Source organism: Octopus bimaculoides, chromosome 18, assembly GCF_046866305.1.
Source record: "Octopus bimaculoides isolate indiv1 chromosome 18, ASM4686630v1, whole genome shotgun sequence".
Taxonomy (NCBI): domain Eukaryota; kingdom Metazoa; phylum Mollusca; class Cephalopoda; order Octopoda; family Octopodidae; genus Octopus; species Octopus bimaculoides.
Genome location: NC_142945.1, coordinates 28,799,768 through 28,815,632, shown reverse-complemented (window position 1 = coordinate 28,815,632; position 15,865 = coordinate 28,799,768). Strand labels below are relative to the sequence as shown.

General features: G+C 37.6%; 1 protein-coding gene across 11 annotated transcripts in view; it reads right to left on the bottom strand.

Annotated features, from left to right (window-relative positions):
• LOC106867760 (3',5'-cyclic-AMP phosphodiesterase 4C) overlaps nucleotides 1-15,865 on the bottom strand; it is a 702,494-nt gene that overhangs the window by 339,760 nt on the left and 346,869 nt on the right. Inside the window, exon 1 of one of the 11 annotated variants that reach the window (XM_014912732.3) lies at nucleotides 10,023-11,115. The exons of 7 other annotated variants lie outside the window; for them this stretch is intronic. In XM_014912732.3, the coding sequence (XP_014768218.1) occupies nucleotides 10,023-10,183 (161 nt within the window). In that variant the 5' untranslated portion in view covers nucleotides 10,184-11,115. Of the gene's footprint in view, nucleotides 1-10,022; nucleotides 11,116-15,865 lie in introns of those variants that run through there. 3 more of the 11 variants (XM_014912731.3, XM_089365941.1, XM_014912733.3) reach the window with 3 other exon arrangements.

Here is a 15,865-nt window from a genome sequence, read left to right as displayed (position 1 = left end):
AAGGCAGTGCCCCAGCATGGCCACGGTCAGATGACTGAAACAAGATACACACACACACACACACACATAGTATGTATGGATGGATGGATGTGTGTGCGTGAATCTGAGTTATGTGTTTGTGCCTCCTTGTCTTGACATCATGTGATCATTGTAAACATGTGTTACCATAGGACAAGCGATGTCATTCCTTTCCAGTCAGTAGAAACGAGTGGAAGCAAGTGAGGGTTGGCAATAGGAAGGGCATCTGGCTGTGGAAAATCTGCCTCATGGAAAAGTGAATGTTAAAATGCTGCTGATGGTGTGATGGTGGAGGTGGAGGTGGTGGTGGTGAAAGTGTTCAGTTTTCAGTCTGCGAGGCTATTTATTATTAAGGACTATTTATCTAATTTTATTTACTTCAGTATTTGAAAAGAATATCATCAATGCCTTTTAATATCTAAATTTTTAGAATAGCAGCCAGTGATAATTCTTATTTTCCTTCACATGATGGCTTAGCTTGGTTATAGAATTATTGATTGAGACATTGGGCTAAACAATACTTTAATGTGTAAAGATATGCAAACCATCCTTATCAAGACAGCTTGGGTTCATTTATTATGGATGAATGAAATTATGACAATTCATATAAAACATTTGTACTACAATACTTCTTTCCTATTGAAAGTCTAGTTACTTTCAATTTGTCTGCTACATTCTATAATCAGATCTTTGCAGTAGTTAAGAAAGCCTGACTTCTTATTTTGATGTAATCTATCAATTAACAGATAGCAGTGATAGCATTATATCAAAGATCTAAAGGTGAAAAAAGACTAAAAGTCTGCTGACAACAGACTCTGAAGTCTTTTTATAATAATGTGTTTCGTGATTATAATGCATGTTTTACTGTCATGGTGGTATTTTGGCAGAAATATAAGCTGTTGAAGGAATATAAGATACAGTCTAGCAATACAATAGGTGGATCTTTTTTAAAATGGGGGCCACATTTTTCATTAACGAAACACTTTGAAACTTGGAACACTGGTAGAATGTGTCATATAAAACATCTTTTTCTCTTAGTCTTCTTTAAAAAAAAAGAAATCCATAAGTTATTCCATGTTAAAGTTGTCGTATTTCTGTAATTTCAACCAATCACTGACATCCATTCAGCTGATATACATTAAGTGCCGACTACATAAACAAACGATTCTGAAACAATTAACCCTAACCCTAACCCTAACCCTAGGGTTAGGGTTAGGGTTAGGGTTAGGGTTAGGGTTAAAGCAAATTTAAAATGAAAAAAGCAAATAAAATGAAGGTATGGAGATTAAATACGCTTTACATCGCTTAATCAGCCAAAGGAGTAAATGTAAACAACTGAATACTTGTCAGTGATTGGTTGAAATTATCGAAATAAGACAATTTTTTACATGAAATAAATTCGAATACAAAAATATTTTTCTGTTCTATAACACAAAATAGATAAGTATACGAAGTTTGAAAGTTTTTCCGTACCAAAAACACTACGTAAAACATTAATGAAAAATGTGGCCCCCATTTTAAAATAGATCCCAATAGGTTACGGAATATTAAATGGTGTATAGCATGACTAAACATTCAACTTTTTCTTTTCATAATCTGTTTGATCAAATTTAATTTGAGATGTAATTTTAATCTGAAATACTACAACAATTTTTAACACAAACACAAGGCTGCAAGTTTTGGAAAAGTGTATATTCAAAAGTCTTTGTTTTATCAATGTCAGAAGGATGAAAAGCAAAGCCAACTCCAGCAGAATTTGAAATTAGGACATAAAGTAAATACTGCAGAGCATTTTACTGGTTGCTCTACTATTCTGCTACCAAAGTACCTCTCTGAGGCTGAAATATAACATTAACATGTAGTAAGTCATAAGGTATAGAATTCCTACATTACAGTTATTTGAGTATTCAGGAAAACTAGTTTCCTGAATAAAATTATGAAGCTGACAGTCAAATAGTTATTAATTGAACTTTAATTAATAAATTATTCTATGAAAAAAAAAAAGCAATATATATTAACAACTATAAACAAAAAGTTTTTATACATGTTCATATTTTTAAGTGATGTGGATTTTATGTAAATTCAAATGGCTTATATAACAATAAAAAAGAAGCTGATGTGATGCTGTGAAATGCAGTTTTTACACATTAAATTTTGAAGTATAAGCATACATTTTCCTAAATGAATACATGAAAAATGTTGAATGTGAAATAATAGATTAAAAATGTGGGCCAGACCGCAGAACTTTATTGAATATAACCTCTTGTTTTGAACACTAAATAGTAGTAAACTAAAGAAGCAAATTATTTACTTGGACATCAGGAATAAATGATGATTTTCAACACCTTATTCATTAAAGCAAATCTATTATAATATATATCATTTGTACCTTGGTAAATCTGGCACTAACAAAAAATACTGTGGTGTTCCTGTTCATTGGTGCCCTGAGCACTTTACCATACAACAAAGTGTGTCTGCATACACACAGTAATGAAAACTAGATGAATAAATTGACCCAATGTCAGTTTTCAAACTTCAATTTTATGTAGACTTCAATCCTGTCTCAATATCTTGAGTGATTTATGGCAGTATCTATATTTGGTTCAAATTCTATAAACCACCCCATTGTCTTTATTTCTTTAGATGTTTGTATAAAGTAAGCTTATATAAATTAATCATTTAATCTTGCTCTGAAGTAACTTTGAGGCTTAAACCTTATGAAAGAATATGCATAGCATCATAATTCCATTGGGTTTCATCCAGTTCCAGAGTAGCCTAATCCATATGCATTTCAGACAGATTGTAGCCGGTCTATATGGATATTTTAAAATTATTCAAGCATTAGTGTACATTTGACACTAAATAAATTACAGAAGTCATATAAGAGACATTAAAGAGAAAATGGATTAATGATGCTTAAGTCTGTTAGGATTATCATTTTATTTTGACGTTCATTTATTTACATCACTGGATGAATGAATGGCTTGTGAAAGCTGTACAAGTTATGTACAAAGGTGAAGATAGTATTTCCAAAACAAAGGTATAGTCGGTAGGGCAAGAAGAAGTTGGAAAATGTTCTGGGAGCTATTACCACTGCAGGCAACACAGGCTTTTCCCCTCAAAGTGAAGGGCAAATTGAGGCGTTAGGAAGGGCATCCAGCTGTAGAAACTCTGCCAAATTAGATTGGAGCCTGGTGTTGCCATCCGGTTTCACCAGTCCTCAGTCAAATCGTCCAACCCATGCTAGCATGGAAAGCGGACGTTAAACGATGATGATGATGATGATGATGTAAAAGCTGGGCACATAGACACCAACTGAGAAAAAAATACTAGGTATAAGGGAAATCAGATGTAGTGTGCAAGAGATAAGACTGTGTTGGTATGGGCTTGTGATACATATAAAAGATGGTTGTTGCATAAGGGAGTTAGAGGGGTCCATAGAAGAAGATCAAAGAAAACTTAGAACAGATGAAGGCTGACCTAAAAACACTGCATCTCATGGAGGAGCTGACAAAGGATCATATTGTGTTACATGGTGCTACAGAAGGCCCCAAACAACTGTAGTGAAACAGGCAATGAAATGATGGAAGTCACAGAGGTTGGAATGCCTGTCTATATGGGTATTAGTATGTATGCAAGTGTGTATGCAAGTGTGTGTGTGTGTGTTTACTGCCACTTTCTGTCAGATGATTACTATTTCTCTTCCCATTCACTTTAGTCATCTCTCACACTCATGTCTACCCATCTCTCATCTCTGCATCACAAACTATGGAGGACTGCCTTGCACATGCCCATTCACTCTAGACTTTACCATCCACCACTAGGTCTATATATGTGAGACTGTCAATTAGTCTACTCTCATCTCTCTAGTTGTGTCCACCTTCCCTCCTCCAGCCATCTTCCCACTCACTTCATTCATCACTCTCCTCCTTCATTCATATTTTTCATCACTATCATTTCTTTGTCCCTTTTACAATACTGTCCTATCCCCACAGCTCTTCTCTCCCCTTCTGACCTACCTACATGGTCCCTACACTGGTCTTTCCTTAATGGCTCTCTTTGGATCCTTGCCTCCTTCACTTATTTCTCTCTTGTTCTCTTCTTTCCATACCTCCTCCCCCTACTTGTTCTTATTATGTGGGATAGCCTTTCCACCACCTTTACAACTCTGTCTGTTCCTCTCTTTCTCACTAACCCCTAATTAAGCCCTTTCCTTTCCCTTGGCTCTTTCATACGGTGTCTACTCTATTATTCTCTCTATTACCATCCTCTCACAACAACAAATCTGCTCTCCTCATCATATTTTACCTTCTCCCATTGCCTTACCTTGAATCACCACACCCTGTTTCCTATACTCCTTTAATGATAGGGACTCCTTTAGGTCCTTTAGCCTTGCAAACCTCACTTAGTGCTAGTGCTACAAAAAAGTACCCAGCACACTTTGTAAATTGGTTAGCATTAGGAAGGGCATAATGTGGTCCTCCAGCACATTTGATCCAATTGAGTCAGCCAACCCTTTCTAGCATGGAAAGCAGACATTAAGTGATGATGATGATGATGATAACAATGACAATAATGATGGAAGAAGAGGACCATGACATCAATGGTCAAGGGAAGGGGAAGCGTGAGAAGGGAAGTGTGGGGGAGACAGGACAGAGTTGGCCGCTTTTCGCTGGATGAGGCATCATGAATGGATGTCAGGAAATTCGCTCCCGGGTTGGTCAGATAGCAGCTGCTTGCTTATACTGGGTGACAGGGTGGAGCAGGATCGCTGGAGTGTCTACTACTAGACAGGCACAGATGAAAGAGGAAGGCAGGTGAACCTCTTTTCATTTCCCACACATGAAAAGCTATTTCAGCAATTGTATACAGGCGTTGTTGTCCCCTTCATATATGATGGGAGGCAAAGATAAGGATCGGCAGTGATGTCATCAGATCTTTCTATGGCGAAGGTGATGTAGTAGCCTGGATTCAAAAGGTCAAATTTGTGGCCAGGCTACAAGGCATCGAAGATGTAGTGAGCCTCATGGCCCTGTATTCGGAGTGGAGTGTGCTGGTACTGTACCTTGAAATGGAAGAACAACTGAGCAGGGCGAAGATCAAGCAACGCTTGAGAGAGGCTTACACAGATGGAGTGCACACCGCATTTGCTAAGCTGGGAACAATCTGATGAAGAGGGGAACAGGTCGACAAATATGCTGTGGAGGTATAGAGCCTAGTTGTGTTGTCTGGTCTTACTGGTGTGGGACTTGAGAAAGTAGCATGACTGGCCTTTGTGAATGGCTTTCCCAACATGTCGGGGCAACTACAACAGTTGCCAGGCAGCAACAAAATGGCGATGAGCGAGCTCATCGTTCAAGCCCACACAAAACACCAGGCGGAAGGCAGTGGTGATAGCGGCTGCAGAAGCCCACGATGGCTGGTGAAGGATGGAAAAAGGCCTGCTGTGGAATGACAGCAGCCATTCACAGGCCCGTGTTTTAAGTGCAGAGGGCTGCACATGACGAGGGACTGCACAGAGCCTGGACCGGTTTGCTGCTGGTGCAAATAGACTGGGCATATCACCTAAAATTGTAGCCAGGGAAAAGGCCATGGGGAAGTTGTTGTCTCTCAAACTTACCCCACGAACGAGTAGAGGCATTGGGGAAGTCACTGCCTGTAGTTTAGGTCGTGGGCTGCACAACGACTCTCTTGACCCTAAAGGTGACAAAGAAATGGAAGGGGACAAGTAGCACTGGGCTGGTCGATGGCAGCGAAGTCGAATGCAAGGGTAGCAGCGATGTGGATATAGTGGTGCAGGGGACAATGCTAAGGCTGCGGGTGATCGTGATCAACTATGTGGTAGACAGAATTGATGTGGTAATGAGGATGGATGTGATCAACCGCCTTGGAGGTGTCAGTGTTAGAGGCATTGTGCACCATGAGTCAGGAATGTGAGTGAGAGCAGAGCCCTGCGAGGAGCTGCACTGCCTATGCCACTGAAGACAAGGATTTTCAGGCAGCGTTCAATGGTCAGCAATGGACAATAGAAAGAGGGACCCCATACTCTGAAAGGGCACACCAGGAGTGAGTTTGAAGAAGAAGTAGAGAAGTGGATTAAGGAAGGTGTCCTTATCCCGTGGAAGGAGGAGGTGGTGAGCAGAGTCCTACTTCTAATTGCAGTGGTGCAGCCAACAAAGGGCAAAGTTAGACAGGTACTGGACTTTTGGGAGATGAACGGCCATGTATTGTGTCACACAAGTGGCAAGGTGACCAACATCTGCAATGAGATGCTGCACGTATGGAGGCAGTCGACTAAGGCAATGATGATCGTCGATTTGAAGTTGGCATATTTGCAGCTCCATGTGAGCAACAAATGTGGCAGTACCAACAGATGCAACACAAGGGCCGAACATTTTGTCTGACAAGGCTGGGCTTTGGACTGAATTTTGTGCCGAAGATCATGGCAACAGTGCTCAAATCCATCCTGGGAAAGGGCCACCAGTTCCTACATAGATGACATCTTAGTGGACAAGACCATAATGCCTGCCACAGAGGTTGTGAGACATCTGAAGAAATTCGGGCTAATTGCGAAGCCACTAGAGCCAATGGCTGGAGGAGCTGCACTGAGGGCTTAAGCTCCAGAGAGACAGAACAGGTGAGTTGGTGTTTCATAGGGGGAATGAGATCCTAGAGCTGGGTACCAATGTCAGCAGGAGAGAACTGTTCTCAATGTGCAGGAAGTTAGTAGGTTACTACCCGATTGTGGGGTGGTTCCATACAGTATGCAGTTACATCAAGTGACGAGAAGAAGGGGAGAACTGAAGTGACAAGCTGGGAGGGGGGATGGTAGCAATGATGCAGGAAATCCTGGAGAGGAAGACCCAGTCAGAGGGAACTGGCATGTACCCAAATCAGATGGTGGGACCATATGGTGTAATGCTAGTAGCATTGCAATAGGGGTTGTGTTGGAAATTGATGGTACCAAAGCAGAGGATGCAACCTAGCTTCAAAAATCAGACAACTACAACCACATCAATGTCACTGAGTTGATGCTGAAAGAAGTGAATTTGGCCTTGAAATGGGGGCTGTGCTCCATTGAAATCTGGATGGATTCAGCTACCATGCTTGGCTGGGTAGTATCAGTGATCACCGATGAGAAGAGGGTGTGAATCAAAGGGCCTGCAGAAATGCTAGTGAAGCACTGCCTAGGGATTTTAGAGGAGCTGATTGGCAAGTTCAGCCTGAAGCTGAATGTGGTCTTTGTGCCTTCAGAGAGAAACAAGGCAGATGCTCTTAGCAGGGTAAAAAAAGGCCTGGTTAGGGGAGCCAGAAGAATCGAAGCAAGGGGGAGCCACAGTGTGTCAGTTAAATTGACTCCAAGCTAAGGAGACTGTATGACATGCATCATATGGACGTGGATAGGACCCTGTGTCTCACCAGGTGGATTGACGCTGACATTACTAGACAGAGCATCGAAAAGGTGGTCAAGAACTGTGACAGGTGTCAATCCATCAACCTTGCTCTGGGTGTGCATGAGCAGGGAAACATTTCGGTAGAGCACAACTGGAGACAACTAGCAGTGAATATAGCACACTACTGGCAGAGAATGTATCTCTCAATCGTCAATTGTGGACCAGGCTGGATGGCCATTTGGAGGGAATTGAGGACAGGCACTGCAGATAAGATGGCACCTATTTTAAATGAGGTATTCTTAGAGTGGGGCCCAGTGAACGAATTGCTGATGGACAACAGCACAGCATTTCATTTGGAGGCACTGAAGGAGATGCTTGACAGGTGAAAAGTGCACCGCTGTTTCAGAGCAGCATACAAGCCAAGTGGAAATGGGATCATGGAGAGACATCATCAAACGATCAAGGCCATGGCAGAGAGGGGACATGTCTCACTGCTGGAAGTGGTGTTCTGTCACCCCAATCAGGACAGGCCAAAGAGTTCATGCCACATAGAGCAATATTCAAATATAAACAGCAGCATCCAAGTAAACCATCGAGATACCCTGTAGAAGAGAGAGGGCCTGACTTTGTGGAGGTGGGAGATGAAGTCTGGGTCAAGCCATCAAAAGTATGCTGCACAACTCAGTGGAACAGAGGAATGGATGGTAGATTTCGACATGGAGTGAAGTGAGGAAGTGATCTTTGAGATCAGTGGGTCATGTGGGAATGAGCCAGAAGAAGAGGGCCATGACATCAATGGTCAAGGGACTGACCGGACGGGGAAGCGTGAGAAGGGAAGTGTGGGGGAGACAGGACAGGAGTCGGCCTCTTTTCACCAGCTGAGGCATCGTGAAGGGACATCAGGGAATTCGCTCCTGGGTTGGTCAGATAGCAGCTGCTTATACTGGGTGACAGGGTAGGGCAGGATTACTGGAGTGACTACTACTAGACAGGTGCAGATGAGAGAGGAAGGTAGGTGAACCTCTTTTCATTTCCCACTCAAAACAAAGATGTAACTATGTTTTTATAGAAACTGAATACAATCCAGATTTACATGCTCTCACCATGGTGTTTAACTCCAATATTGTTTTAGAGAAAATTTTATTATATATTCTTATATAAAATTAATCTAACTTGATTGTATTATAGGTTATTGCAAAGTTATTGTGTATTACATATTTAATTTAGCTAATGAATTATGGCAAAATAATTTGAAAACTTCTCAAATAAAAATAATGTTTCAATATTCTTCACTTCAAGGTAAATGTTAATAAATTATATTTTCAAGTTTTTACTATAATTGATTGTTTTCTGTTATAACTTGGTATGTTTTCTAATGAGAAACAAAATGAATCTTACATAACTGAAAGGCTAATTATAGAGATTATTGCTTCCTTACAACCATTAATATTATCTCACTTAAAACTTGTTGTGGTAAACTTTTCCTTTAATCTTTCTAGAGTTGATAAAATAAAGCACTGGCATTGATTTGATTGACTATCCTTCTCAAAAACATTGTGGCCTTGTGCCAATGTTTTTTACTGAAGTGATAGATATGATAAAAAACCAAATTTAGTACCATTCTTCTATACTCTGAAATAATTTTCTGCTGAGGAGAATTTGTTCTTAATCCTTTCAGAGTTAATAGAAAAAAAGTGTTCAATGGCTCAATCCAGTCAACTATACCCACCAAATACAATTGTGCCAATGTAAGAAATCAATACAATTCTCACTAAAAAACATTAAAGTGAAAATGATTCGGTGTGTCTATTATGTTGTGTGAATGAGAGAGAGACATGCTAACTTGTAAATAAATTTTACTTGACTAGATAAACTAGAACCATTATTTTCATCAGGTAACCCAAGGTAAGAATTTTTAAGATTTTACCTGCAAAGACAACACAATGTGTGATATAAGAGTTCTAGCTAAATAATATTTATGTTAAACTCATGTGAGCTGCTTATATATTTGGTCATTTTGTAGTTAATCTATCGTGACAGGATTAAGTTCATAATTTGTGATGTTAAAGATCAGACATCTAGTTTGGTAAATGTAAAATCATTATCTTGAAATAATTGATTCATAAAAACAATATCAAAGACCTAAAATATTGAGAATAATAATGAACGGAAAATTTTGTAATTTACCAACAATTATTTGTTTTCTCTAATATAAATTATGATTATTAATGAGAGAATGTTATAACTATATTTATAAGTAAATAACAAAGGTAATCATTCATTTATTAAAATGATATCGCTCTGACATTTCTTTTCTCTTACAGATTATTATCAATCAATATCTGAAATACCAATTAAACAGTTAAACACATCTCACCCATCTCCTCTATCCCTCTATCTTGATGGGTTCTCTCACACATGGTCATTGAGAAACATTATGATTGTATAGAAAATATTATATTTAAATAAATGACAAAAAAATTTAGACTTGAAATATCAAGCATCTTATTAATTTCAAAATTATTTTTCACTTCATTGCTATCATAAGAGAAAAAAAAGGATTGAACTAAATAAAATACTTTGATTACATTAAAATGTGATAAGAATTACCTTTTAGCCAACTCTAGTTTTAGCTTCTGTGTCCTGCTTGAATGAAATATTACAGATCCTTTAGTTGAGTGGCCAGTCTGCATCTCAACAACTGAATTAGAAAGAGAGCGGTGAACGTACATGACACCATGATTTGATATTGTAGAAAGATATTGTGCCATTTTACTCCAAGACAGGTTATATATTTCAGATAATTCACCAGTTCGTTTCCTTAACGAATTATGTTGGTGTATAAAAGTGTAGGATTGAAGTTATACTATTATGGAGTTAGAAGTAACATTATTTCTGATTTTTTAAAAATATTTTCTCGCAAATGAAATGATATTGAAATGTGTAAAATATTTTAACTTTTATATTCAAGTTATAATAATGTAATAACTGTAGCAATAGAGAAGTGAAGTAGTTTCCACATAATAATATGTGTTCCAATATGAATTGAATTTAATCTAATGTGGTAATATCAGTGATAGTGCTGAGAAATTCAGACATTAAAAAATACTCATATAATTAAACCATAAATTTTAAGTTATATATCTTTGCAGAATTTTTTTTTTTAAATCATCTATTCATTGTATTTTTTTAAAAGTTTTTGTTTGAAACCAATATTATAATTTAAACTTTTTCTTTTCATTTCAGCCTTTTCCAAAGTATTTGATGTAAACATTTTTCAGTGGAGTATTTTCAACTTTAATCCAAAGTGTATGTTATCTCACTAAGCTTTCAAATATGTTAAATATCATTTCCTACTTCAAGAAAACTATCCAAAATGTAAATCAATTCTGTGATTACTTGTCAAGTAATTCTTGGCTCCTCTGTATCATCTTGTTAAATGTCATACACTGTAATTAGATTTAGGATAACCTTTTGTTTCAACATCTACTTGGAATGAAGAAAAGAATCGTTTTCTGTTCTTTTTTCTTTTCCTTATTATTTTGAATAGACGATATTTTTCACCAGCAGCACTTGTAAACCAATCATCAACCCTTATTGTTTTGCAAATAGGCAGGAAGTAAACTTGTGATTTATATGTCAATACAATTAAGAATAATTGTAATCATTTTTGCTATTCTTTACAAGAAGTTATAACCAGAATATCTTACAGCCCTAAAGAAATGCGTGTACATTATACATATATGTGTATATAGGTGTATATGTATATGTATGTATATATATATATATATATTATATTATATTTATATTATTATTATTATTATATATATATATATATATATATATATATATATATATATAAGATGTATATTAAGATAGAAATAAACAGATAGATTGAGAGATAGATAGATGTCACCTCATTTATCCGTGTGAGGTAGAAAGTACTAAGGTAGGAGTGAAGGTTTGTTCTGTAGGTTAGCTACTGATTTCATCCAACCACAGATAAGACAACTACATGGCAGTAGGATACAATCAAGAAGTTGCTTTCAAGTACTGTTTGTTTTTATATTACTCACACAATATATACTTTCTATTAATAAACAGCACAGCATACTACTCCAGTGAATATTACTACGATCTGTAACAGGTCTACTCATATCTTTGTCCTCATAGAAAACTGACATTCTCTCTACACAGGCAGATTAAGAAATAAATGTTATTTCATCTCCTTACTAATGAATTTTACGCACTTCAACCAGAAAACCACTATTACTTTCAACATCTTTTTAATATTAATGTTTAAGAAACATGTATTTAAATACATTGCTATTTTTATACCAATTTCCTCCTGCTTGTTTAGTTTGTAAACTGAGGCATGTGTTTTTAGAATAGATGTTCTCTGACTACTCAACCATATTGGTACCAATCTAATATAAAATACAGGCTTATGTTCCAATAAATTATTAATAATATATTAAAGAAAGCATTTCACACATATATATATATATATATATATATATATATATATATATATATATATATATATATAATGCATAAATTCCAAATAGGCTGAAAGTTATATATAGTGATGAAACATTTAAATTTACTTAAACTTACAAATTTTATTTATAAAATTTATATAATTTATTATTAGTACAGTTTTATAATTTCTTCTGGAATCAGAAAGAAAATGAGAAACTGTAGAATTATGGGTATATACAATGGAAGTGAGATATGCAAACTATATATTCTACACATGTTGAGGAATAGATTTGGATTTGTAGAGATAGCAGTATAGGAGATGACAGTTTAGCTACATCAATGCACATGAACAAAACAGATTTAGAAAGCATCTAGAACAGCTATAAGATAATAGCTCAAACTTGCCTAATTGTTGATAATTACTAAGAAACAGAGATGAATTATAACATCACCCAGGCAAAAATATGGTTTTAAAAGATGCAGTATTAAACCACCAAATCAACAGGACCAGAAAAAGGGAATGAAAGATGAAGAAAGTCATAAAATTGTAATATGATCTACACTAGTGGTTCTCAAACATTTTTGTACCTATGGACCCCTTTGATTTCTATTTTACTTGGATGGACTTCCATAGCCATTTTATGTTTAAAAAAACCCTATCATATTTTGATAATTAAATATTTATTAGGAATTGTATTAAAAAAATGATAAAATACTTTGTATATTATTAAAGTATAACCAATTTATTGCACATAATTTTAAGAGCAAAATTTTATATGGACCCCACCTGAGAACCATTGATCTACATCATCCCAAGAATAAATGACAATCCATACACACACAGTTCATTCACAAAGACACTAACCATAAAATAAATACATAAACATCTAACCACTCACACCTTTCACAGAATCCACACTATGTCAAATAGGCATGCACACACACACAAGCTCTCTCTCTCACTCTCTTTCTCACTCTCTCGCTCGCTCTCTCACACACACACACACATACACTGTCTTAAACCAGGAGACAGACAAACCTGAAGTAGATAGGGCATGTCATTGATAAGATTATGAAAGGCAGTGGAAGAACTCTGACACATATAACTGATTGATTAACCAAATAGTTAATGAAACACTCAATTAGTTAATTTGTTAAATAGTTAACGAGTCAACTAATAAAAAGTGAATTAGAATCAGTGCATGTATTTATTACTGGCATAATGACCACCCTTACTTTAACCCAAAGACACAGCAATTTCATATCAAGAATCTTGCAAACCAAATACAAACACAAAATCATCCCACTCAGTTTTTAAACTAATTACGTTACCTAAAATACCACAAAATTTCCTATCTTTAATCAGGAAACATTTCCTTTATGATGTCAAGGAATACAATCTCTTTAAAAAGAAAAATGTTGAGATTAGCTATAGTTGCACTCAAAATGTAAGAAGCATGATATAAAACATCAATAAAAATAATTATACTCCTAGAGATACACTTAAACAACTGAAAGTGATAAGAATAGTCCATCATCTTACTTAATAGATCGTAATTGGATAATGCCTAGCTTCAGTTTTCGTATATTAAACCAAGGTCTTGTTGAGAGATGGCACCAGAATGAATTACCTGGAACAGCAAATGGCATCTCAAAACAAGATAGTAACACTATATATGTCCTATAGAAGCAGACATGAAAAGAACCCAATATCCTATGTTGTATTCGAGATCATCTGTGGCAAATGTGGCGCATCCTACATAGGAAGCACAACAAAGAAAAAACTGCATATACGCATTAAGGAACACATTCTGGCAGACATTTCCGTGAAGAAACGTCTAAGGAAATGCCAGACCCAGGAATTCACAGTGCACATCAAGGCAACACAGCAGAATAGGGGCAACCTTAGAATCTCTGAGGCCATCCTCATACACCAAAAGAAACCTAAGATCAACAACAGAAGAGAGTTACAGGAAGCTATCTGATTGCTATAGTAACACATTTTTGCGTATGTCCACTCCACACACGCACATTGGCAACATTCGTTAATTTCTTGAAAATGGAGTCATAACCCCGAAATATTGAATACAAGGTAAGTCTACATTAATTCATATATTCGTTTTCTTGTAATTTGCCTTGCATTTACTTTGCATTGCTCTGGCCTTGCCCACGATCCTTTATACAATTTATTCTACATAATGTTTTATAGTAATTATTCTATTATAATGTCATCACACCTGGGCCAGGCAGAACTGAATATTATGCTAAAAATATTCAAACTAATGGAAAAAGAGAGTGAGAAATTGTTGCTAGATCAACTTCCTAGCTATAAAATTTCTTGGCTCCTCTCTAAACTCCTCAAGCCCTTACTATACGCATTCCCCGACACGTCAGCAACTTTCACGAAATCTTTACAAGACTCAACGTCATCGACCCCTCCATACTTAAAACTAACAAATACATTTTTAGTTTAGACGTAGTTTCCCTCTACTCTTCTGTACCCGCTCTCCCGGCCGTCGATATCCTCCTAGACCACATCACGTCCTTATCTCCCCCACATCTCCTTCCCCCCCCCATGCAACATCCTCCTCCCCATCTCCCCTTTCATCTTCTCTCACCTCCTCATCCATCAACCTCCAGCTCTTCAGGCTCACACCCTCAGACATATGAGAGTTACTAACCATTATAGTTGGTAACACCTATTTCCAATATAACGGTGTGACTTACAAACTTCCAGCCTGCCTATGGGATCTAGCCTTTCAGGCTTGCTGGCCATCACGTACATGGATAACCTAGAACATACAGCATTTAACACCTGCCGCTCATGCATCTTCTTCTCCATGTACGTTGATGACATCCTTATCATCACGTTCTCCAGATATGACGCCATAAACATACACCGGACCTTCAATAACACTGACATAAACATCAAATTCGAGATTGAACATTCAGACGAATCTGAAACCCTCTCTCTACTCGACTTTCAACACAGGTTCACAGAGGAAGGCTCCGTATTTACCAACTTCTACAGAAAAGCCGCTAGTAGAAAACTTTTTATCCACTACCAATCCTCCTTACCCACCAGAGCCAATGCCGCATACATGAGAAATGAGATTGCACGTGTAGCGTACTTCTCTCTCTCTCTCTGTTATATATACATGAATGCGGACGTAGTGGATAACAGCTAGCCTTCGGCCGCACTTTTGAACCCTGTTGTGTCCATCACTTTGATTGGTTGGTATTGGCGCATTTTGTCTCCTGTTCTATTTCGCGGCAGGGTGCAACCCAACCAATCGCAGCCTTCAGATAAGGTCGCGCGGACAGCTTTTTCTGAACCCCAGCTTGAGCCGACAGGATATTATAAATAGCTAGTTTTTCACTGTCTCGTTTGTCAGCCTGCTTCAGACCTTCTGAGGTCTAGCCGCTGACCCCAGAGCACACAGCCAGTTCCAGCGACGACACGACAGCAGCTTCATGGAGAACACCAACACTTTGTTCAACAGCAGTCAGAACCTCTATCTTCGTCGCCTCCAGCTTCTTAGATCTACACCAACGTCTCTACGTACACACCAACCAACAGCACTCGCACAGGTTCTCACCTCACTGTTTGTGAATTGCTTCACCGTGGTTAACAGCGAATACAACCTGCGAGACACTTGTACCAAGTAACCGGCCACAGCATTGAAGCCTCTCAACTTCTTACACGACATGTGTCTCTCTTCGGCTCTGCATTGTTGCCACAACTTCTTGTTACAGCACCTCAACCACTGTGTACCTTGACTACGAACTGATATTTACCATCCTTGTGTCTGGACTTTTTCTCAACATCCTTATAGACTCTTTTCTATGCTCTGCATTTCTCGCACACACACACACACACACACACACACACACACACACACACACACACATCCAGGTTTGCATACACATACACTTTGTTTACATGACAGCCTGTCTATTATTGTGATTAT